At 50.3% G+C, this 21,576-nt stretch overlaps 2 protein-coding genes across 4 annotated transcripts; both read left to right on the forward strand.

The window, feature by feature from the left end:
• Positions 1-869: 869 nt before the first annotated feature.
• PRSS50 (serine protease 50) lies at positions 870-21,299 on the forward strand. Of its 3 annotated transcripts, none has more exons than XM_058442983.1 (6): positions 870-970; positions 15,343-15,543; positions 17,276-17,438; positions 18,507-18,790; positions 20,365-20,531; positions 20,934-21,299. In XM_058442983.1, exons 1-6 carry the CDS (start codon positions 889-891, stop codon positions 21,168-21,170), a joined length of 1,134 nt encoding a protein of 377 aa, XP_058298966.1. In that variant the 5' UTR covers positions 870-888; the 3' UTR covers positions 21,171-21,299. The 3 variants fall into 3 exon arrangements, with proteins under 3 accessions (XP_058298966.1, XP_058298967.1, XP_032015015.1); XM_058442984.1 differs by lacking the exon at positions 870-970 and adding an exon at positions 13,025-13,035; XM_032159124.2 differs by lacking the exon at positions 870-970 and adding an exon at positions 15,111-15,261.
• On the forward strand, positions 2,963-4,816 carry LOC116472453 (serine protease 46). The gene is made up of 3 exons (XM_032159198.2): positions 2,963-3,185; positions 3,355-3,614; positions 4,355-4,816. Exons 2-3 carry the CDS (start codon positions 3,383-3,385, stop codon positions 4,624-4,626), a joined length of 504 nt encoding a protein of 167 aa, XP_032015089.2. The 5' UTR covers positions 2,963-3,185; positions 3,355-3,382; the 3' UTR covers positions 4,627-4,816.
• Positions 21,300-21,576: the final 277 nt, after the last annotated feature.

Raw genomic sequence — 21,576 nt, forward strand, 5'->3', positions numbered from 1 at the left:
ATTTTCTTTAATTCCCACCCCCATTTCTATTCCCCATCTTCCCATGTGCAATCTTCCTAATATGTTTGATATGCATCTTTTTGTTTGTGCTTTAAAAAAAAAAAAAAAAACTATTAAAAAAAAAAATTAGCCAGGCATGATGGTGCACACCTGTGGTCCTAGCTACTTGGGAGGCTGAGGTAGGAGGATTGCTTGAGCCTGGGAGGTGGAGGCTGCAATGAGCTATGATCTCACCACCATCACACTCCAGGGTGGTGACAGAGTGAGACCCTGTCTGAAAAAAAAAAAAAAAGAAAAGAAAAGTAAAGAAAATACAGACCCTGAGGGAAAAAAGAAACCTCCAGTTCCACCTCAATCACATCACATACTACAAGAACTAGTTATCGCCCTCTGAGTGCCTCAGTTTCCACACCTCCAGGGAGGCATGAGAGGGGGTTCACAAAGGAACCTGGGCTGGGCACTAGGGTGCTTCATGGGCCAGGCACCAGGCACTGTCACGAGCCAGGCACATCGTACTGTCACAGGCTCAGAACTACACACTGGGGGCACCATCAAGGCCAAGGCTGGACATAGGGCACACTGCAGAGAGCTGGGCCCAGAAGGCACTGTCACGGGCCGAGCACGAGGAGTACCACTCCAGGGAGGTTCCTGACAGCAGCATCACCTTGTGGCCCTGGCAGGGCCTTGCCATGACCACACTGCCTCCTTCTCAGAGTCCTGTGACTGCCACAGCCAGGTAGGCCCCCAACCTTGGGGCAGATGCCTACTCCCCACAGTCATGAACACACAAACCATGAGTTCTAGAATCTTGGCATAGTGGAGGTGCCCCACCCCCTCCGCCTCCACACCCCATTAGAAGGAGCATTGAGGAGTAGATACCCGCTTGCCATGGCCTGTGGGCTGGGGGATCTTCAAGGCCTTACATCTCCACTTTCTTCTGCCAGATTAGATTATCAGCCGTATATTGAAGGTAAGACTTCAGGGACATGGGACAGAGGCTGGAGGGGTCTGTTTGCCGGGTGCCTGTGTCGGGCTGTCCTCATGCCTGAAGGGCCTTGGTGTGTCCATGTCCTGGTGGGTGGTACATCCTCAGCAGACTGGGTACCCAAACCGTGTCAGGGCAGTTCCAATTTCCAGGGTGACCATGACAGGAGGGAAGAGCCTTATTAAAAATGGGGGAACACAGTGGGCACAGTGGCTCACGCCTGTAATCCCAGCACTGTGGGAGGCCAAGGAGGGCGGATCACTTGAGACTAGCCTGGCCAACATGGCAAAACCCTGTCCCTACTAAAAATACAAAAATTATCTGGGCATGGTGGTGCACATCTGTAATCCCAGCTACTCAGGAGGTTGAAAGCACGAAAACAACTTGAACCTGGGAAGTGGAGGTTGCAGTGAGCTGAGATCACACCACCGCACACCAGCCTGGGTGACAAAGTGAGACTCCATCTAAAAAAAAAAAAAAAAGAACAGACTAACACTAACATCCATGGAATGAGTGAGCTTGTTTGGGAGGCACAGTCATAGGAGACCCCATCTTGCTATGATGAGGGAGTGAGGCTTAGTGCCCACTCTGTATCAGCGCGGCTGAGACTGAGTGAGGTTGCAACACCATGTGAGGTGAGCTTCACCAGCATCCCATTTCACAGTGGGAAATCGAGACTCACAGAGCTTCAGTGGTTTGCGAGTGCTGTAGCAGAATTCAATACCTGTGTTCAATAGACTCTTTGGGAGTGAAAAGAGGATGACATGCAAATTCGTGAAGCGTTCCATATTTAAAAAAAAAAAGATTAAAAGTTTTTTAGAGACAGGGTCTTACTCTGTCGCCCAGGCTGGAATGGAGGGTGCGATCCTAGTTCACTGCAGCCTCGAACTCCTGGGCTAAAGTGATCCTCCCGCCTCAGTCTCCTGAGTAGCTGGGACTACAGTTGTGTGCCACCACACCGGATTAATTCTGCTTTTGTAGAAATAAGATCTCGCTATGTTGCTCAGGCTGGCCTTGAACTCCTGGCCTCAAGCCATCCTCCCTCTGGGGCTTTCCAAAGCTCTGTGATTACTGGTGTGACTTTCTCCCTTTGTTATCCTTTATGATGTTTAGTTAGTAAATACCTGTAGCAATCCAGACTGGGCCCGTTTAAAATCTCCATCTCATACGTGGTTCAGTGCAGCCTGCTCTCTTCTCACCCCTGCTGCTGGGGCCAGTGAGAGTCAAGGAGGGAATGGACACACATCTCTATTCACTTCCCTACACGATCACATGGACTGCACCTCCAGGGGCATGGGTGGCCCCTGGAGCAGTGCAGTGTGACATTACTCTTCACTGGGGACAGGCAGCCTGGCCAACTTGTGCCACATCACCTATCCCCTGGCTGAGACAGCCCACCCCTGTGGTGATTCTCTCTTCTGCTTCTCTCCCCCAACCATCTGTTTATGTAAACTACTGGCAAGGATGAGTCCTGGGTGATGGCTTATAACAAGCCCAGGAGGAGTTGTCTGGTCCTCATTGTTTGGGAACTCTAGAATATGGGGTACCTGCTGATCCTGGCCTTTGGTTGCCTTTTTTTTTTTTTGAGATAGAGTCTGGCTCCATCACCCAGGCTGGAGTGCAGTGGCATCTCGGCTCACTGCAACCTCCACCTCCCAGGTTCAAGCGATTCTTCTGCCTTAGCTTCCCGAGAGTAGCTGGGATTACAGGCACATACCACCACGCCAGGCTAATTTTTGTATTTTTAGTAGAGATGGGGTTTCATCATGTTGGCCAGGCTGGTCTTGAACTCCTGACCTCAAGTGATCCACCCACCTTGGCCTCCCAAAGTGCTGCGATTATAGGTGTGAGCCACCATGCCCTGCTGGTTGCCAGTTTTGAGGCAGTGGGAAAAGCCCCTTCTCACATGTGCATGTGTAAGTGGCTGCTTATGACAGGGCTGGAAGGCGGCTCTCTCTGTCTCAAATCTGTGTCCAGGGGTGTGAGGGCTGCCCTTCGCTGCCTGAGAGCCTCTTTCCTCAGGGCCCTGGCTCCGGGCCTGCGGTCAGACCAACGTGTCCTGCAGGGTGGTGAAGGGGAAGCTGGTAGAGGTAGGCAAGTGGCCATGGCAGGTGAGCATCCTGTTCCTGGGCACGTACATCTGCAGCGGCTCCCTCATCCACCACCAGTGGGTCCTCACAGCTGCACACTGCTTGCAGAGGTCAGTCAGCGGGAGCTGGGGACTTTGCTTTCTGGCCTCGGGGGTCCCTGGTGAATCTAGGGATCTGGGAGCAGGGGGCCTGGCTGGGTGGTCCTGAGCTCAGGGCCCGTCTCCTCCCTTTCTTATGGCCTTACCATTGGCGACCTGCCTCCTACCCATGGTCCTGCAGATCCAAGGACCCCAGCCTGTACTCCGTGATGGTGGGAGTCCACCAGCTCCCAGAAAATGGCACTCAGCTCCCGCTCACTCGCATGGTGATTCATAAGGATTTCAGCAATCTCATGTCTCAGGACATTGCCCTCCTAAAGCTCAGGGACTCCATCTCGTGGTCCCCCTTCGTCCAGCCTGTCTGCCTCCCTAACATCAAATTCAAGCCATCCATTGGAAGCATGTGCTGGGTAATCGGCTGGGGAACTACAGGGAAAAAAGGTGAGTGAAGGCTCGCAGAGGTTACAAGACACTCGCCTCTTCCGAACACAGCCCCATCACGGGCTCCTTCATTCATTCACTCAGGCAACAAACATTTCCTGACCTCTTGATACAAAGATATACCCAGTGCTCTAGTGTGAAAGACACATGTGACCTGCATGGACCTCAGTTCCCAAAGTGAAGTTAAATGAAATGCCAAGTGCTTACCCTGCAGCATGGCAGGAAGTGAATTCTTGGTTATTAATGGAGTTCCCATTAGTGGCATGAGGGCCACGATCTCAGGACATACTGAGGTATTGAGGCTTCTCTATCCATCTTGTGTACTGGTTATCCTGAGGTACCCCCAAATTGCTGGAGGTCTGGCCCCTGTGGGTGCTCTCCTTGGGTCCTAGAATCTGGGAGGCTTTGTGGGGGCCTCTCTAGGGTCTTGGCACCTTGCCGGTGGCCATGGGGCAGAGCTGAGCTCTTCACTCTCATAGAACCTGAATTCCTGGAGAAATCCCCTCTTGTCCTCCTTGTCCTTTGGTGCCTGGATATCACTCCAAGCCCCTTGGGACACTTTTGTGTAGTCTTTGTTAATGAGCTGGGCTGTTTCAAAAGTTAGGCTGTGGGCTGGGGCCTTTATCAATCACCATCCCAGGAAATGGCCCTCCCTCCCACCTTAGCACATGTGGACAGCTCTGTGATGGGGATGGCCGAAAAGCTGAGGGCATGACAAGGCTGGCTCTCTGTTTCCTCAGTGACCCCAAGTACCCCCTACAGTCTTCACGAGATGGCTGTCAGGATCGTGAACAATGACATCTGCAAACAGCGGTACCAATTCCTCTTCTTGAAGGACAAGAAGAGCTTCATCGGGAATGATGTGCTGTGTGCCCACTCTGAATGGGGCTTGGACACTTGTCAGGTGCGGAGCTTGTGGACTGGAGCAGGAGAAGGCTTTCATGAGTCATGCGTTTTCTTTTTACACGGCACTGGGACCCCTTATGAAAACCTCCTGGTTCTAGATCCTTGAGGAATCGCCACACTGTCTTCCGCAATGGTTGAACTAATTTACATTCCCACCAACAGTGTAAAAGTGTTCCTATTTCTCCACAGCTTCGCCAGTATCTACTGTTTCTTGACTTTTAAAATACCATTTGATCCAGCAATCCCATTACTGGGTATATACCCAAAGGAATAGAAATCATTCTACTATAAAGACACATGCTTGGGAGGCTGAGGTAGGCAGATCACAAGGTCAAGAGATGGAGACCAGCCTGGCACACATGGTGAAACTCTGTTTCTACTAAAAATACAAAAATTAGCTGGGCATGGTGGCATGCACCTGTAGTTCCAGCTACTTGGGAGGCTGAGGAAGGAGAATCACTTGAACTCAAGAGGTGGAGGTTGCAGTGAGCCGAGACTGTGCTACTTTACTCCAGCCTGGGTGACAGAGTGAGACTCTGTCTCAAAAAAAAAAAAAAGAGAGAGACACATGCACATGTATGTTTATTGCAGCACTATTTGCAATAGCAAAGACATAGAACCAACCCAAATAGCCCCATCAATGATAGACTGGATAAAGAAAATGTAGTACATATACACCATGGAACACTATGCAGCCATAAAAAGAATGAGATTATGTCCTTTGCAGGGACATGGATAAAGCTGGAAGCCATGATCTTCAGCAAACTAACACAGGAACAGAAAACCTAACCACCATATGTTCTTACTCATGAGTGGGAGTTGCACAATGAGAACACATGGACACAGGGAGGGGAACAACACACACCAAGGTCTGTCGGGGGATAGGGGGAAAGGGGAGGGAGAGCATTAGGACAAATATCTAATGCATGTAGGGCTTAAAACCTAGATCATGGGTCGATAGGTGCAGCAAACCACCATGGCACATTATACCTATGTAACAAACCTGCACGTTCTGCACATGCATCCGAAACTTAAAGTAAAATAAGAAAAGAAAAGAAAAGAAAAAATCTCCTTCCCCTGGGCTTCCATTTAGCCTGTAAAATAAGGGTGAAATACTCTTGTCCCTGTCCACAATGAAGGTTGCGATGGCAATCCTTCTCAGGTTAGTTTACCACTTCTGAGCATCAGCTACATGCCCAGATGTGGGCCATGAGCGGGCAGAACCTGTTTTGCATAAGTGTTTTACATTCATTCTGCAAGCATAGAATGAATACTTCTGCCACCTGCCACTTGCACCTTCTGTTCAACATTGGTTTTGAGATTTATTCATATGGATACATGCAGGTTTTATACATTAACTGCTCTACAATATTGTCTTTTGTGAATATGCCACAATTTACCCAAGCTCTTGTTTATTAACATTGAGGGAGTTTCCAATTTTTTCATATCACAAACTCTGCTGCTGCTCTAAGTATTCTCACACACATCTCCCTATTTACATGTTCCACAATTTCTCAGCAAGATGTATCTGCACAGGAGTGCTGGGTCATAGGCTGTATTTATCTTCATCTTTAATAGTCATGGTCAAATTGTTTTCCAAAGTCATCGTAGTAATTTATATTCTAACAGCAGTATTTGAGAGTTCCTTCTCCATTTCTCACCAGCGTTTGGTATTGTCAGACTATAAAATGTTTTCCATTCCAATGGATGGGAAATAGTACCCGTTGCGGTTGTCACATGCATGTCCCCAGTTACTAATGTGTTTGTGCAGTTCATATGTTAATTCACTATTTGTGATTCCTCTTCTGTGAATCACTTATTCATATACTTTGGACATTTTACTATTGTTTTCCTTTTTTATTTTTTAATATTCTGGATACAAATTCTATGTTCATTGTGTATATTGCAAAATCTTCTCCCAGTTTTCCATTTATCTTTTTATTTTTTTTTTTGTATTGTGATTTGCTGAACGGCAATTTAGGTTTTATTTTAGTCAAATATATCACGTCTCTGATTTATGCTTTTTGTGTCTTATTTAATCATTCCTTTTCCCAAGGTCATAAAGACATTCTCCTATATTTTTTTCCTCAGAATTTGGAAATTATGGTTTTCATGTGTTGAAACCATGTGGCATTCATTTTGGGAATGGTGTAAGATAGGAATCTATTTTTATTTATTTTCTCATGTGGACCACCAATTTTCCTAATGCTATTTATTGAAAAAGTCATTTCCTGCACTGGCTGTCACTACCTCTCTCATATATCAAGGTTGTGTAAACACAAGGGATAGTTTTTTTCAGTTGGACACTTACATTATTTATTTTCGTTCTTTCTTCCTTCTCAATACAAATTTTTGAGGCTACATATTTCCCTCTAAGTATGGCTTTAGTTTCATGCCACAATATTTTATAAAGTTTCTATTTTGATTTTATTTTGACCTATGCATGGTTTTTTTGTTGTTATTGATTTCCAGCTCAGTTTCCTGGTCTTAAAATTAGTTCTAAAGTGGTATCAATTATATGGAATATGCTGAGAAGGTTTACTCTTTCTAGTTTTGTGTTTAAAGCATTTAAGATCATAAAATCAGTTTTGATTTGAACTTTAAATTCATCTCTTAAATTTTCACTGTTGTGATTCCATCATCACTAGTTTATTTTAAACTATGTTCTGTGATTTTGAAAAAAATGCACACATTTTGTTTAAAAAGTAATACATAAGTGCAAAATTAGAAAATGAGACTTTCCTGTAATCAAACTACCTAGAAATTTCTACACTAAATTGTTTGGTTTATATTCCTAACACTTCTTTCTATACATATAAAATTCTACATTAGTTTTTTTTTTTTTTCTGGTTTTGATTTTTTTTTTTGAGACGGAGTTTTGCCCTTGTTGCCCAGGATGGAGTGCAATGGCGTGATCTCAGCTCACTGCACTTCCGCCTCCTGGGTTCAAGTGATTCTCCTGCCTCAGCCTCCCAAGTAGCTGGGATTACAGGCATGTGCCACCACACCCAGCGAATTTGTATTTTTAGTAGAGGTAGGGTTTCACCATGTTGGTCAGGCTGGTCTCGAACTCCTGACCTCAGGTGATCCACCCACCTCGGCCTCCAAAAGTGCTGGGATTACAGATGTAAGCCACCGTGCCCGGCCTCTGTTTCCATTTTTCCTTCTCTTTCTGTTTTTCTTGGTAAGAGTCACAAGGTGCTTATCTGTTTTGTTGTTCTTGTTGTTGTTTTGTTTGAAAGAGTGTCTCACTCTGTTGCCCAGGCTGGAGTGCAGTGGTGTGATCATAGCTCACTGTTACCTTGAACTCATGGCCTCAAGCGATCCTTCTGCCTCAGCCTCCTGAGAAGCTGGGACTACAGGCGTGTGCCACTATGCCCAGCTAATTTTTTAAATTTTTTGTAGAGACAGGATTTCACTATGTTTTGCCCAGGCTGGTTTGGAACTCCTGAGCTCAAGTAATCCTCCTGCCTTAGTCTCCCAAAGTGCTGGGATTACAGACGTGAGCCACTGTGCCCAGCCTTGTTGTCTTTTAAGAATAAGCTATTGATTTTTATTTCTCAAGTCTATGATTTTTCTGCTTTGTAACACATGAACTATCCTCTTTTTGTCTTTATTAATTCCTTTTCACGTGTCTTGAGCTGAATGTGCAGTGATAATTGATGATAATAACGAATAATTTATTTTTATTCTCTCTTGCTTGATATTAAAAGTACTTTAGACCAGGACAATCTGTGCCCAGTTTAGGCCCACATCCTGTGCAATACGTGATGCTCTCTTTACTCTACATTCTAATTGTAGATTTTGTTTTTACTTTAACGTTTTGAAAGTTATTTTTTCCTGTTGGTGGAGTGACTCACATTTTGTTACTGAACTCTGGTTTTATTTCACTGAGGTGAGAGAATGCTTACCTACAGTGGATCTCTCTCTCTCTCTTCTTTTCTCATGTTCTTACTTTCTCTGGGCCTCTAGAGTCCCATCAGTCCTATCTCAGGCAAGGGCCCTCACACTATCCTTGCTGGTGTGATTATCACTGGCTTCATTTTCTCCTTCATCTTCCATTTGCCCTTCCCCCAAAAAGAACATCAACTCAAATCTGTCTAATATGTGTAATTAGGCCAGCCGCGGTGGCTTAGGCCTGTAATCCCAGCACTTTGGGAGGCCAAGGTGGGTGGATCACCTGAGGTCAGGAGTTCGAGACCAGCCTGGCGAACATGGCAAAACCCCGTCTCTACTAAAAATACAAAAATTAGCTAGGCTTGGTGGCACGTGCCTGTAGTCCCAGTTATTCGGGAGGCTGAGACAGGAGAATTGCTTGAACCCAGGAGGTGGAGGTTGCAGTGAGCCAAGATCGCGCCACTGCACTCCAGCCTGCTTGACAGAGCAAGACTCCATCTCAAATAATCATAATCATAATGATAATAAAGTGAAATTAAAGATATCTGTCTTTGAAGAATGCGTAGTGTTGCTGTGTGTGTTTTAATTGATATAAATATTATTGTGCTGCAGATCTCCTCCTGTAATTGTTTACTGAGGCATCTGAATTTGTTAAGGTATTCACATTAAATGGTTTTATTCTTTCAAATAATTGCCCCCACATATCCTATGTCAAATTTTCCTTCCTTCCCCAAACATCATTTTGGGCAGAGTTCATAATTTTTAGTCACTTTCAGTTATGAAATGCCTTGTGCCATTAAAAGTTTTTATTTAAATTTAAACCTTACTTCAGGAGCCCCCCACTCTCTGGTGCTCCTGGGGATGGGGTTCCCTGCCCTGCCAGATCAGGAAGCTGGCCTGGTGTAATCTCCATGGTGAGGCTGTGGAAGCCTCACATCTCCCCCAACTCACTCTGCTTGTTATTTTCTTTTCTTATTTTTTTTTTGAGACGGAGTCTCGCTCTGTCGCCCAGGCTGGAGTGCAGTGGGGCGATCTCGGCTCACTGCAAGCTCCGCCTCCCGGGTTTACGCCATTCTCCTGCCTCAGCCTCCTGAGTAGCTGGGACTACAGGCGCCCGCCACCACGCCCGGCTAATTTTTTGTATTTTTAGTAGAGACGGGGTTTCACCGTGTTAGCCAGGATGGTCTCGATCTCCTGACCTCGTGATCCACCCTTCTTGGCCTCCCAAAGTGCTGGGATTACAGGCGTGAGCCATCGCGCCCGGCCTGCTTGTTATTTTCAAGAGGTCCTTAGATATGTTCAACATTCACCTTTGGTTTGTTTTAGGCAGAGCCCTATCTTAATTCATCAGTCTTCATTGAGATTTGGTATCCTTTAGTGAACAGATAGCCTTAGTTTTGATGTAATCAAGCCTAACACATTTCTTCAGGTTTGTGAGTTTTGTTTTGTTTGCTTGTTTTTGTTTTGCTTTTTTGAGACAGAGTCTTGCTCTGTTACCCAGGCTAGAGTGCAGTGGCATGGTATGGTTCACTGCAGCCTCAACCTCCTGGGCTCAAGCGATCCTCCCACCTCAGCCTCCTGAGTAGCTGGAACTAATTTTTAAATTTTTTGTAGTCATGGGGTGTCACGATGCTGCCTAGCCTGATCTTGAACTCCTGGGCTCAAGAGATCCTCCCACCCCAGCCTCCCAAAGTGCTGGGATGAGCCACTGCACCCACCAGTTTGTGGGTTTTGAATCTTATTTTTAAAAATATGCTTCATCTCAAGTCATAAAAACATGGTCCTATATGCATCTTGGTTTTGGTTTTATTTTTTATTTTAGAGACAGGGTCTGGCTCTGTTGCCCAGGCTAGAGGGCAGTGGCATGATCATGGCTCACTACAGCCTGGAAATCCTGGGCTCAAGCGATCCTCCCGCCTTAGCCTCCAGAGTAGCTGGGACTAAGGTGTGTGCCACCATGCCTGGCTAATTTTATTTTTGTGAAGACGGGGTCTCACTATGTTGACCAGGCTGGTCTTGAACTCCTGGGCTCGAGTGATCCTCCCACCTTGGCCTCCCAGAGGGTTGGGATTACAGGTGTGAGCCACTGTGCTGGTCTTATATGTTTTAATTAGCTTTATCATTTTTACTTTTCACATTCAGAGTTTTAATTCCTCTGAAGTTTTGTTACGGTAGGATACAACTTCGCTTTTCTCCTTCTGGTGAGCCAATGTTGCCACCATCTACTGCAGAGCCCTCATTTCCCGCAGACGTGATGCTTTGTGTAACATGTGTCAAGTGTCCTCCTGGGTAGGCATCAGGTTACGGGCTTTCCCGGCCCCCACTGGGCTATTTTTTTGTTTCTGTGACAGTACCCCACTATTTCTATAATTATAGCTTTCTCATCTTTAATTATATTTCTATAATTATAGCTTTAAAATATGTGTAACTATCTGGTAGGTCAAACCTGCCCCCAACCTGACTCTCCAATTTTCTCTCCTTTCTCAAAACCATCCTAGAATTTAAGGACTATTATCCTTCAATATCAATTTTAGAATCAGATTGTCAAGTTCCTGAGAAAACCCTGCTGGTGTTTTAATTGTAATTGCTTTGAGAGACTAATGTAAGGAGAATTGACATTGTTATGATTTTAAATTGCTTTTACTCTGTATTGAATAGACAAAAGGATATTTATAAAACATATATGGAGAATAAAGAATGACATTAGCAACATCCACGTACCACCAGCAAGCCTGTGAAAGAGTGCCCTCACGGGCATGTTAAAGTTTCCCTGCGGCCGTTCCTGTATCTCAAGCCTCAAAGGCTCTGACTGCTCCCAGTTATTTTGCTGGCTGACATTTGCTCATGGTGCCTCAACTTCCTTGTGTGGTGTGCAATGTTTTGAGGAGCGAAGACATGCTCCTTAGAGTGTTAATTGTAGGACTACTCTGAGGTGTGGCTTGAAAGACAGGTTCCTCCAGACAGAATCTACGTTTGCTTCAGCCAGGTGCCTGCAGGTATGACCAACCCAGCATCACTTTATTTATTTACTTATTTTTAACTTTTAAGTTCAGGGGTACAAGGGCAGGTTTGTTACACAGGTAAACTTGTGTCATGGGGCTTTGTTGTACAGATTATTTCATCACCCAGTTTTTGAGCCTAGTACCTATTAGTTGTTTTTCTTGATCCTCTCCCTCCTCCTACCCTCCCCCATCAAGTAGGCTCCAGTGTCTGTTCCCTTCTTTGTGTTTATGAGTTCTCATCATTTAGCTCCCACTTACAAGTGAGAACATGTGGTGTTTGGTTTTCTGTTCCTGCATTAGGTTGCTAAGGATAATAGCCTCCAGCTGCAACCATGTCCCTGCAAAGGACATGATCATGTTCTTTTTTATGACTGCATAGTATTCCATGGTATATATGTACCACATGTTCTTTATCCAGTCTATCATTGTTGGGCATTTAGGCTAATTCCGTGTCTTTACTATTGTGAATATCCCAGCACCACTTTAAACCACCTCCATCCTTGGTTCAGGTTTTTTGAACCACCCAGACAGCGTGAAGTCATGTTGTGAGTTCATACGAGAGTGTTTCCAGTTCACCCTCACTGTGAGGGTGTGGTCATTTTCTGAAGGCATAACTTTTTGCAGGCGTCTACTCTGAGGCTCCTCCAGTTAGGCCCTCGGTTTTGTCTTTTGTCTCCTGAACCCATGAACAAGGCTATGAAAACTGAAGCTCAGTTTTGCTGTGTTTGACAAAGGGCCTTGGGACAAAAGCTGTCTTCTGGGCTCTACTGACCTCTATATTCTAACCCTCATTTAGGTTTTGGACTCTGAAGAGTCTTTACTTTCTTGCTAGCTTACCTATGCATTTAAAATCATAATTTAAAAAAAAGTCTCACATTTGTAGGTATCTTTAGCAATAAGTTTGGTTAGGGTATCTTGTCTTCCATACTACAGGAAGCCAAATGCTGAGAATTGACATTTTCACGTTGTTTTAAGTTATTTCAGCTTTGAACAACAGTATATCTGTACATTGATGTAGGTCTTTTTTTATGTTCTTAGGCACAGTTTATTTTTTCCTTAAAAGTCTTTTGCATTCTTCATTAGATTATGTCCTGTAAATCTTGGTGTGCATTATGTTTTAAAAATAAATATAATTGAGTGGTTTTTCTGATTTATAAAATTTTCTGACATTACAGAAGAGTGTAAAGAAAGTTTTAAAAAATCATAAGAAACCCACTATCAGCGGCAATAACAGCTATGACCTTTTGTTGTATGTCATTGTAAATAGTATTCTTATCTGTAAACCCATGTTTGCACAAAAAGAGGAGAACTGGTTTGCGTTTCAAACAGCTCACTCTGCAAGCAGGATTTCAGGAAAGAAAAAGACCACCAGGATTTAATGGGAAAGCAGAGGAGGGGATTTGGGGTTAGGGTCAGAGTTAGCAGGAAAATGAAGACAGAGGCTGGCGTGGTCCAGTGCAGAGCTTACGTGTCACAGAGCTCATCCTGAGGGGCGGGCTCAGGCCGGGGATGCCCTCCTGCTGCCATCCTTATGCCCTCTCTCCTTTTCTCTACGGGTTGACTCTGGCAGCTCCCTTGTCTGCCAAATGAACAAGACCTGGATTCAGATAGGAGTGGTGAGTTGGGGCTTTAGTTGTGGCCAGCGCCACTTCCCGGGTATCTACACCAGCACTGCCCACTTCAACCAGTGGATCAAGACAGAGGTTGCTGACATGAAGTTCGTCAGTAGGGCTGGCCCTGCCTTCCTGAGCCCAGTTTTCCTCACTGGCTACATTCTGCTGGGCTCCTTGGGCTCCCTGTGGCTCCTGTGAGCGGTGTTTCGAGGACAGTCCCTCCCGGAGGCTGCTTCTCCCTCCCCTCTGTTCTACCCTCAGAGGTGGAGATGAGAGGTTGCACAGGATGGCAGGGCAGAGTGAGGGGGAGGGTCCAAGAGCCTTTGTTACTTTCTGTTGTTCAATGAAGGTGCTTTTGAACTTTGAGCCACTCAAGTGATCATCTCGCTTCCTGACTTCGGCCAGAGCCCTTCACAACCTTCCTAACCCCCAAGCAGTCCCGGCTGTTCTCTCAAGCTGAGCCTTCTCTGATAGCTTTATGTCGTGTCTGTCTTGTGCTTGTTGTGTGACCCTGGCAGACTGTTCCCCTCCCTCTTCTCCCAAATGTGGGACTGCAGCTCCTTCTTAGTCATCCCAGCACTCCAGTAATCCCCAGGTCCCCATGGCCCTCCCCTGGGTATGCGACAGACACTTTCCCTCAGGCCTTCCTGCGAGGCCTGGCCTCTTCCCAAGTAACTCACCATGGCCAGATCACAGACCCACAATCATGGACCGTGTTTCAGAACCCACTGGCTTCTCCCAACCCTTCATATCCTTCCATGGGTCTGCAGAGCCTGACCAATTCCTCCTCTCTCTCTGGCAGAGGTAGGTGATGTGGGGATAGGGCAGAGTGCCTGCCTGGGTAATGAATGTGTGAGATGACTGTGCCCTGAGCTCCTGAGCTGCCTTGGTGACCTCCATTGGACTCTGCAGCATGAGCAAGGCTACCTGGAGGTAACCAGGCTGAGGACAGAGCCTTGCCCCTGTGTGAGGAACGAGGGGCTGCTCAGACCTGATGGTCCTCAGGTGCTGAGCAACCACCCACCCCCATCCCTCAGGGCACCCGAAGGGTGTGATTTACTGTCTTTTCAGAGATTGGAGCATGGATTGTCCAGCTCAAGTGTGTATCCCAAGACCACAAGCCTGGACACATGTTAGAATATCCTGGCTTGATTTAACTTTCACCATATCTTAGAAAAAATTATTTTCTTGTAGAGATGGGGGTGCTATGTTTCCCAGGCTGGACTTGAACTCCTGGGCTCAAGTGATCCTTCTGCCTCACCTTCCTGAGTAGCTGAGAGTAGCTGGGACAGGTGCATGCCACAATGCTGGATCACCTTATCTTCTGTTAGGCTGGAATTTTCCAACAGCTTTGAGTACCCCACATGACTTTTTAAATGTATTACCCTCCTGTGTCACGGAACCATCAATGTGTTCCCCAAATTGTAACGTGCAAAGTGACCTCCTCATCCCACAGTGGCGCAATGGTAAGCACCAGTGTTCCTCTGTGGAGGGACCCTTTGCCTGCGCTCTCTTTCCTAAGCAGATGGATCTGTGGGGCAAGGGCATCTGCTGAATGGGGTGAGGGTGGGGTGTAGTTGCTTAGAATGAAGCAGTCTTTCAAAATCATTATTTAAAACACATCTATCTGCTTAATTTCAGTTCCTTGGGCAAAGCCCCACTGGCAGGGCTGGAGGGAAAGTAGGGTCACTTGGAGATCCTGGATGCCAGCCCCTGAGATTTGGTCTTCATCTCACTGCGGGAGGGGTGACACCATGAGCCAGTCCAGGGCAATGGGCTGCAGGGGTGAGAAGGTCTGAGAATCGGCCGAAGTTAAGTTGAGGGACTCCAGGAGACTGCTTAGACCAGCGGAGTGAGGAGAGGGAGGGGCCAAGGAGGGAGGTCAGCCGGGGCGTACCCAGCCCGGGAGGTATAAGGGAGGGCTGTCACTAGGGGCGCCCTTGCAGGTCAGAGACCGGGAGCACCGTGGCCGGTGGCCCCTGGGGGGCACCACGCAGGCGGGGCACTAGGAGCATCCCCACCCAGCTCACCAGAGTCCGCGGCATGCGGCCAACAGGGGGCGCCGTCGTGGGGGCGGCACTGGGAACGCGTTTCGGAGAGACGCAGTCGGCTGCCACCCTGGGATGGGTCCCTGGTGCCAGAGCCTGGCCCGCGGGCAGCGCCCCCGGACGTCTGCCCCCTCCCGCGCCGGTGCCCTGCTGCTGCTCCTGCTGTTGCTGAGGCCTGCAGGTGAGTCCCTTCCAATCCCTACCCCACCCGCCTGACGAGGCCCTCGCCTTCCACCTCTAATCTGCTCGGCGTCCTCTGCAGGTTGCTGGGGCGCAGGGGAAGCCCCAGGGGCACTGTCCACTGCTGATCCCGCCGACCAGAGCGTCCAGTGTGTCCCCAAGGCCACCTGTCCTTCCAGCCGGCCTCGCCTTCTCCGGCAGGCCCTGACCACCCAGACACCGCCCTCGACCACCATGGAGACCCAATCCCCAGTTTCTGAAGGCAAAGTCAACCCATACCACTGTGAGTACCAGGAGTGTAGACTCCATGGGGCAAGGAGGGTGACAGAGGAGTCTTAAGGACCTTGGCTGGGGTTAGGGGAGCAGAAGAGACGGGGGCGAGCAGGACAGAGGAGCGCCTCCTTCTACAGGTGTTCACTGAGCACTAAACACCTGTGGGCCAGGCCTGGTCCTGTCTGGAGGCCCAGAGCTCTGGGTGTCTTGTCCTCACAGGCCTCCCCTCCTGCTGAGGTAGGGGGCAGGAAAATCAGAGGGGCCTGGGGCCCGCTGTGTGTTCCCGCCCCACCTGAGCTGGCTGTGGGGCATGTGGCCTCTCACCCTGCTCCAGGCCCTGACCCATCGTGCTTCTGACCCAGGCTCCCAGCCAGGGACCTCTGGGATCTCCAGCACAGCTTTCAGGGCCAGGCTGTGTGAGCCTTCTTGTGGTGTCTCCAGGGTGCACACGTAAGACGTTCTCTTGCCCAGTGGCTTTCAGGCATGTTTAACAGACCGACGTAAGACTGGGAGTCAGCAAATAGCATTTAACTGCCACAGAAAGTCACCCAGACAGGACTTCCAGTACCCTGTGTTGTGCATGCCGATGTTTTCTTGTCTATGTTATCCTTTAAAAAGGCCGGTCACGGCCCACTTACGTTTACAATCTGCGAATCCATTTGGAAAACACTAAGAATGGGACTCCTGGGATGTTGGATATGTGCATCTTCAATCTAGAGAAACTGTTTTCCAAAGCAGCTGCAGCAGTGAGCACTCCCACCAGCCGTGGGTAGGCATTCTGGGTGATAATCCTCACTGACACTCGGTGTCACAGATGTTGCATTTTTTCCAGGTGGGTGGTACACAGCAGAATCTCATCGTGATTGAAATCTGCGTTTCCAGGCTGGAGGTAGTGGGTCATGCCTATAATCCCAGTGCTTTTGGAGGCTGAGGCAGTAAGATCACTTGAGGTCAGGAGTTTGAGACCAGCCTGGGCAACATAGTGGGACTCTATCTCTCCAAAAAATTAAAAAATAAAAAAATTAGCTGGGTGTGGTGGTGTGTGCCTGTAGTCCCAGCTATTCAGGAGGTTGAGGTGGGAAGATCATTTGAGCCTAGGAATTTGAGGTTACAGTGAACAATGATCATACCACTGCACTCCAGCCTGGGTGACAGAGCAAGACCTCATCAGAGGAGGAGGAAGAGGGAAGAGAGAAGAGGAAAGAAGAAGCAGTCTGCATTTCCCTGCAGACTAAGGGCGGAGCAGCTTCTGTGGTCATTGGCTACTGGGATTTCCTCCTTGGGCTATGCCCATTTTTCTGTTGGGGCATCCACTTTCCTCTCATTGAGCCACAGAAAGGGGTTCCCAGAGGAGGGAGAGACCTCTGCCTTGGCTGAAGTAGGGGACATGGTGAGGGTGGAACTAGGTGGAAAATGAGAACAAGTTAGTGAAGGATCTGATTGGAGCTGCGAGTGTGTTGGGGACGGCAGAGGGGCTGGTGGTACACTGGGCTGGTAGGCTGGGGATGCTCTAGGGCCCGGGCTGTGGGAACAGGGAGACAGATATCTGGGCAGTGCTTGGACCCTTCTGAGGCATGAGACTCCAGTCCACATGTGGACAGCATGATTCCATGGTGACAGGTGAAAAGGGAGCACCCCTGGATGGGTGCAGGCCAGTGGATGGAGAGGCAGGAGGTCAGGCTGGGGGAGGGGAGGGACAGGGAAAGATCCATCCCTCATCAAGCTCTCACCTTCCTCCTCAGTCTGTGGCTTTTCCTACGAGCAGGACCCCACCCTCAGGGACCCAGAAGCCGTGGCTCGGCGGTGGCCCTGGATGGTCAGCGTGCGGGCCAATGGCACACACATCTGTGCTGGCACCATCATTGCCTCCCAGTGGGTGCTGACTGTGGCCCACTGCCTGATCTGGTGAGTCAAGGCCGAGGTGGGGTGGGTGGAGAGGCATTTGGAGCTGCTGTGGGCCCAGTCACCCCCTCCCTGCCAGCCGTTCTGGCAGTGGTGGCAGCAGTGGCAGCTATGTGCTCTGCAGAGCCCCACAGTCCCAGCCCCAGCCTCACCTGGGCTCCAAGCAGGTGGAGGCTGAGTCCTAAAAATTCCTTCACGGCTCCAGTCTTTTCAGTGTCCCACCGTTCGCTCCCCTCGCCTGGCCTCTCAGTCCCGTGCAGTCATTCCGCAGATGGGAAATGCAAGCTCAGAAGCCATTTGTCTGGCCTCATGCCTCCTCTCCATGGGAAGAAGCTCCTAGTTCCTTCATTTCACCCCCTTTGCACCCACATCCTTGTTCCTCCCTTCAATCAACCGTCTCTGACACTTCTTTGAGCGAGGCCCTGGTTGGGACACTGGGGGCAGAGGAGGGATGGATCATTCCTTCCAGCTTGGTGGGGGAGACAGAAAGGAAGATAGATGCTCACAAGGGTGCCTGGTTGGTGTGGGGACAAAAGAGGGAGTGTTCTGATGTTTTGGGGCCAGGAGTGCTGGCTGTGAGAGCTGACGAGTGAAATGTGTTCCAGGCCTAAGGGCCAACATACAGACTCCAAGGGGTACCCTAGGGGTGCGCAGCTAGACAGCCAGGCCATGGCGCATTCCATGGAGCTGGAAGGAGTGGAATTGCCTCCTCCAGGGCACAGCATGGGGTGAAAGAGTCCATGCCACGGACTGAGAGTAGAGTTTGGAACCAGAGAAAACTGGGTCTGCATCCCTTCCACTGCCTCCTAGCTATGCAGCGAGTGGTTCCTTGGGCTTCTCTGAGCCTCAGTTTCCCCCTCCATAAAATGAAAGGTCGTGAGGACTGGACCACACAGTGAGTGTGCAGGGCCCTGTTCATGTCTGTGGTGAGGAGTAGGCTCAGGGCCTTGAGGCGGGTGGGTGGCCCCTCCTGGATCTTCTGGGAGGGCAGCAGACTGGGGGAAGGCCCAGGCTGGAGGCTGGGTCAGGGGGCCTGGAGCTGATCATGGCCTCCCCTCACGGCCCCCCTAGGCGTGATGTTATCTACTCAGTGAGGGTGGGGAGTCCATGGATTGACCAGATGACGCAGACCGCCTCTGATGTGCCGGTGCTCCAGGTCATCATGCATAGCAGGTACCGGGCCCAGCGGTTCTGGTCCTGGGTGGGCCAGGCCAACGACATCGGCCTCCTCAAGCTCGAGCAGGAACTCAAGTACAGCAAGTACGTGTGGCCCATCTGCCTGCCTGGCACAGACTATGTGTTGAAGGACCATTCCCTCTGCACTGTGACGGGCTGGGGACTTCCCAAGGCTGACGGTGAGTCAAAGCCTCCGCAGACCAGGGCGGGTGCTGTGAGAAAGGATGTGGGTGCAGGCCAGGGTGCCACCACAGATGGACGTTTCTGAGGCACCTTCCCCAGGGAGCCTGCCGCTCCCGGGACCTTCCTGCCAGGCTGTCATCTCTGAGGTCTCCTTCCCCTTGAGGATCTCGCAGGGAACACCTCACTGCTGCTCCAGCCTCAGGGGACCTCAATTACCTCTGAATCCTGAGCCAGGCCAGGGCATGTAAACAGAACTTCCTTGAAGGCAGACAGGCACAGGGTAATACCTCACAGTCCACACCCACTGCCCAGGCATCGGCAGCTTGCAGCAGAGCACCTGCATCTTCCCTCTGTGCATCTTCCCTCCCCCAGGTGCTATTTGGGCCTTTGTCTTCTGGTCAGAGATGCTTCTTTTAGGTGCCCGTAGTGGGAAATGGTAGAAGAGAAAGCTGCAAAGAAGCTGGCACTGTTATGGTCAGCAGGCAGAAGTCCCTGCTGTGATCTCCTAGGGCCCTGGGACCTCCCAGCACAGCTGGGCATAGAAGGGGCCACCAGAACAGCCCGAGGTCCCCCTTGGCTTCTTAAACATACTCTGATTCCCAAGAGGGGCCCAGACTCCAGCTCTCTTTCCTGCACCCTCTAGCCCACTGGCCTTTAGCTCTGTGTACCCCTGACCCAGCCCTGCAGCCCCCAGCCCTGAGCTCGAGCCTTGGGGCCTCATGCCGGGCCTAGCAGCAGCCTCAGCTGCTGGGGGGAGCAGCTGTGGGGGGAGCAGTCTTCTGTGCTGTAAAATGCTGCCCAGAAGGCCCACATGGCTGGCTGGGGACCATCTGCATCTGGAGCTCATGATTTCCTCTCCCCTCACTGGGCCTCAACTCCTTGTCATCCCAATTCAGGAGCAAGGCCCAGAGAGCAGGTGTGTTCTCTCAGGAACATCCAGGAGACCCTAGAACTGTCTGCTTCCTTCAGGGGGTCCCCAGCCCATAAGAGAGATGCCCTTCCCTGTGGCCTGAAGGAACGAACTTACTCTCAAAACAGCTCAAGGGGACTTCAGCCCATGTGGGAGGACCTGGGGGTTACTTTGTCATCCCTGCTGTGGCCTGTCTCCTGTCTCCCAGGAGCTTAGGCCAGGGACAGGGACACACTAGTCAGGGAGGCAGGAGGAAGAAGCAGTGCCTGGCCTCCATGGAGGGGTCTGGGAAGGCTCAGCAGGGAAGAGGCCTGTGGAGGAAGGGATGCTTGAAGAGAAGGAAGGTTTGGGCCCTGAGAGGCTTGGCAGGCCCTCAGGAGGGAAGGAGTGGCAAAAGCCGAGAGGCCGAGTGTGGTAGAGGTGGTGTCAAGGGCCCCAGTGGCCTGGGCGCTGCAGGAAGCGAGAGCAGGCCCAGCAAGGCTGGGTTGGGGGCAGTCTGCTCTGGGGGCTCTGTGTTGAGGGCCCTAGATGGGTACGGGCTAGAACAAGAGCCGGGTGTGTGGCTAAAGCAGAAAAGGTGGGACGTGGGGAACAGTGGAGAGAAGACGAGGCAATGGGCGGTGGTGAGTGGCCACGCCTAAATGGGGCCCTGTCCCACAGGCATGTGGCCTCAGTTCCGGACCATTCAGGAGAAGGAAGTCATCATCCTGAACAGCAAAGAGTGTGACAACTTCTACCACAACTTCACCAAAATCCCCACTCTGGTTCGGATCATCAAGTCCCAGATGATGTGTGCGGAGGACACCCGCAGGGAGCAGTTCTGCTACGTGAGCGGCCTCTCCTCGCTCCCTCACCTTCAGGGGCACCTGGGGGAGAGGCATCTGGGGAGGGAGAGGGGAAGGGTGGAGGATGGGTAGGGGAAGGGAAGGGGGTGGGCAGGACTCTGGGGTATGGGGATGGAGGATGTAGGGGGAGACTGGGAGGAAACAGATGGGGGCTGGGAATGGGGATGGCTGTTGGAGGTGAGAGGAGTTGGGGGTCCGTGGGGAGATGGAGGGTGGGTGTTAAGAGGTGGGGGATGAAACCTTTTGAGGAAGATCTCCTGGGTCTGGAGCACTTCTCACCTATGTTGGCACTGGGGGGCTGTGGAGGTGTGGTGTGAGGACATCCTGCCTGTCTCTGGCCTTGCCTGGCTTTCCTGACCCTTACTCCCCCAACCCTTCCCGCAGGAGCTAACTGGAGAGCCCTTGGTCTGCTCCATGGAGGGCACGTGGTACCTGGTGGGATTGGTGAGCTGGGGTGCAGGCTGCCAGAAGAGCGAGGCCCCACCCATCTACCTACAGGTCTCCTCCTACCAACACTGGATCTGGGACTGCCTCAACGGGCGGGCCCTGGCCCTGCCAGCCCCATCCAGGGCCCTGCTCCTGGCACTCCCACTGCCCCTCAGCCTCCTTGCTGCCCTCTGACTCCGTGTGCCCTCCCTCACTTGTGGGCCCCCTTGCCTCCGTACCCAGGTTGCTGCGGGTGTAGCTCTCACAGCCCTGAGAGTCAGGGTGGAGACGAGGTGCTCAATTAAACATTACTGTTTTCCATGCCTCCTTCTTCCCCGGCTTCAGAGGCCCCGCGTTTCCTGGGCCTGTGCTGTTGGGAGTCCACAGGTGAACCGAATGAGGGTGAGGTGGGGAACTCCAGGCAGTTTACACTGAAAATTGCAGAGCCTCCAGGATCTGCCCCCATTCAAAGGTTCGGGGTGGCTCCCGCAGAAGGTGGAGGGGGTGTGAAGGGGTGATATTAGGGTCAGATGATCCAGGGGCCCGGAACATACCGCCCAGGCTGAAGCTGGGGCTGCCAGGACCCAGCTGGGGTGCAGCT

The sequence above is a fragment of the Hylobates moloch genome, unplaced genomic scaffold (genome assembly GCF_009828535.3).
Source record: "Hylobates moloch isolate HMO894 unplaced genomic scaffold, HMol_V3 SCAFFOLD_8, whole genome shotgun sequence".
NCBI lineage: Eukaryota > Metazoa > Chordata > Mammalia > Primates > Hylobatidae > Hylobates > Hylobates moloch.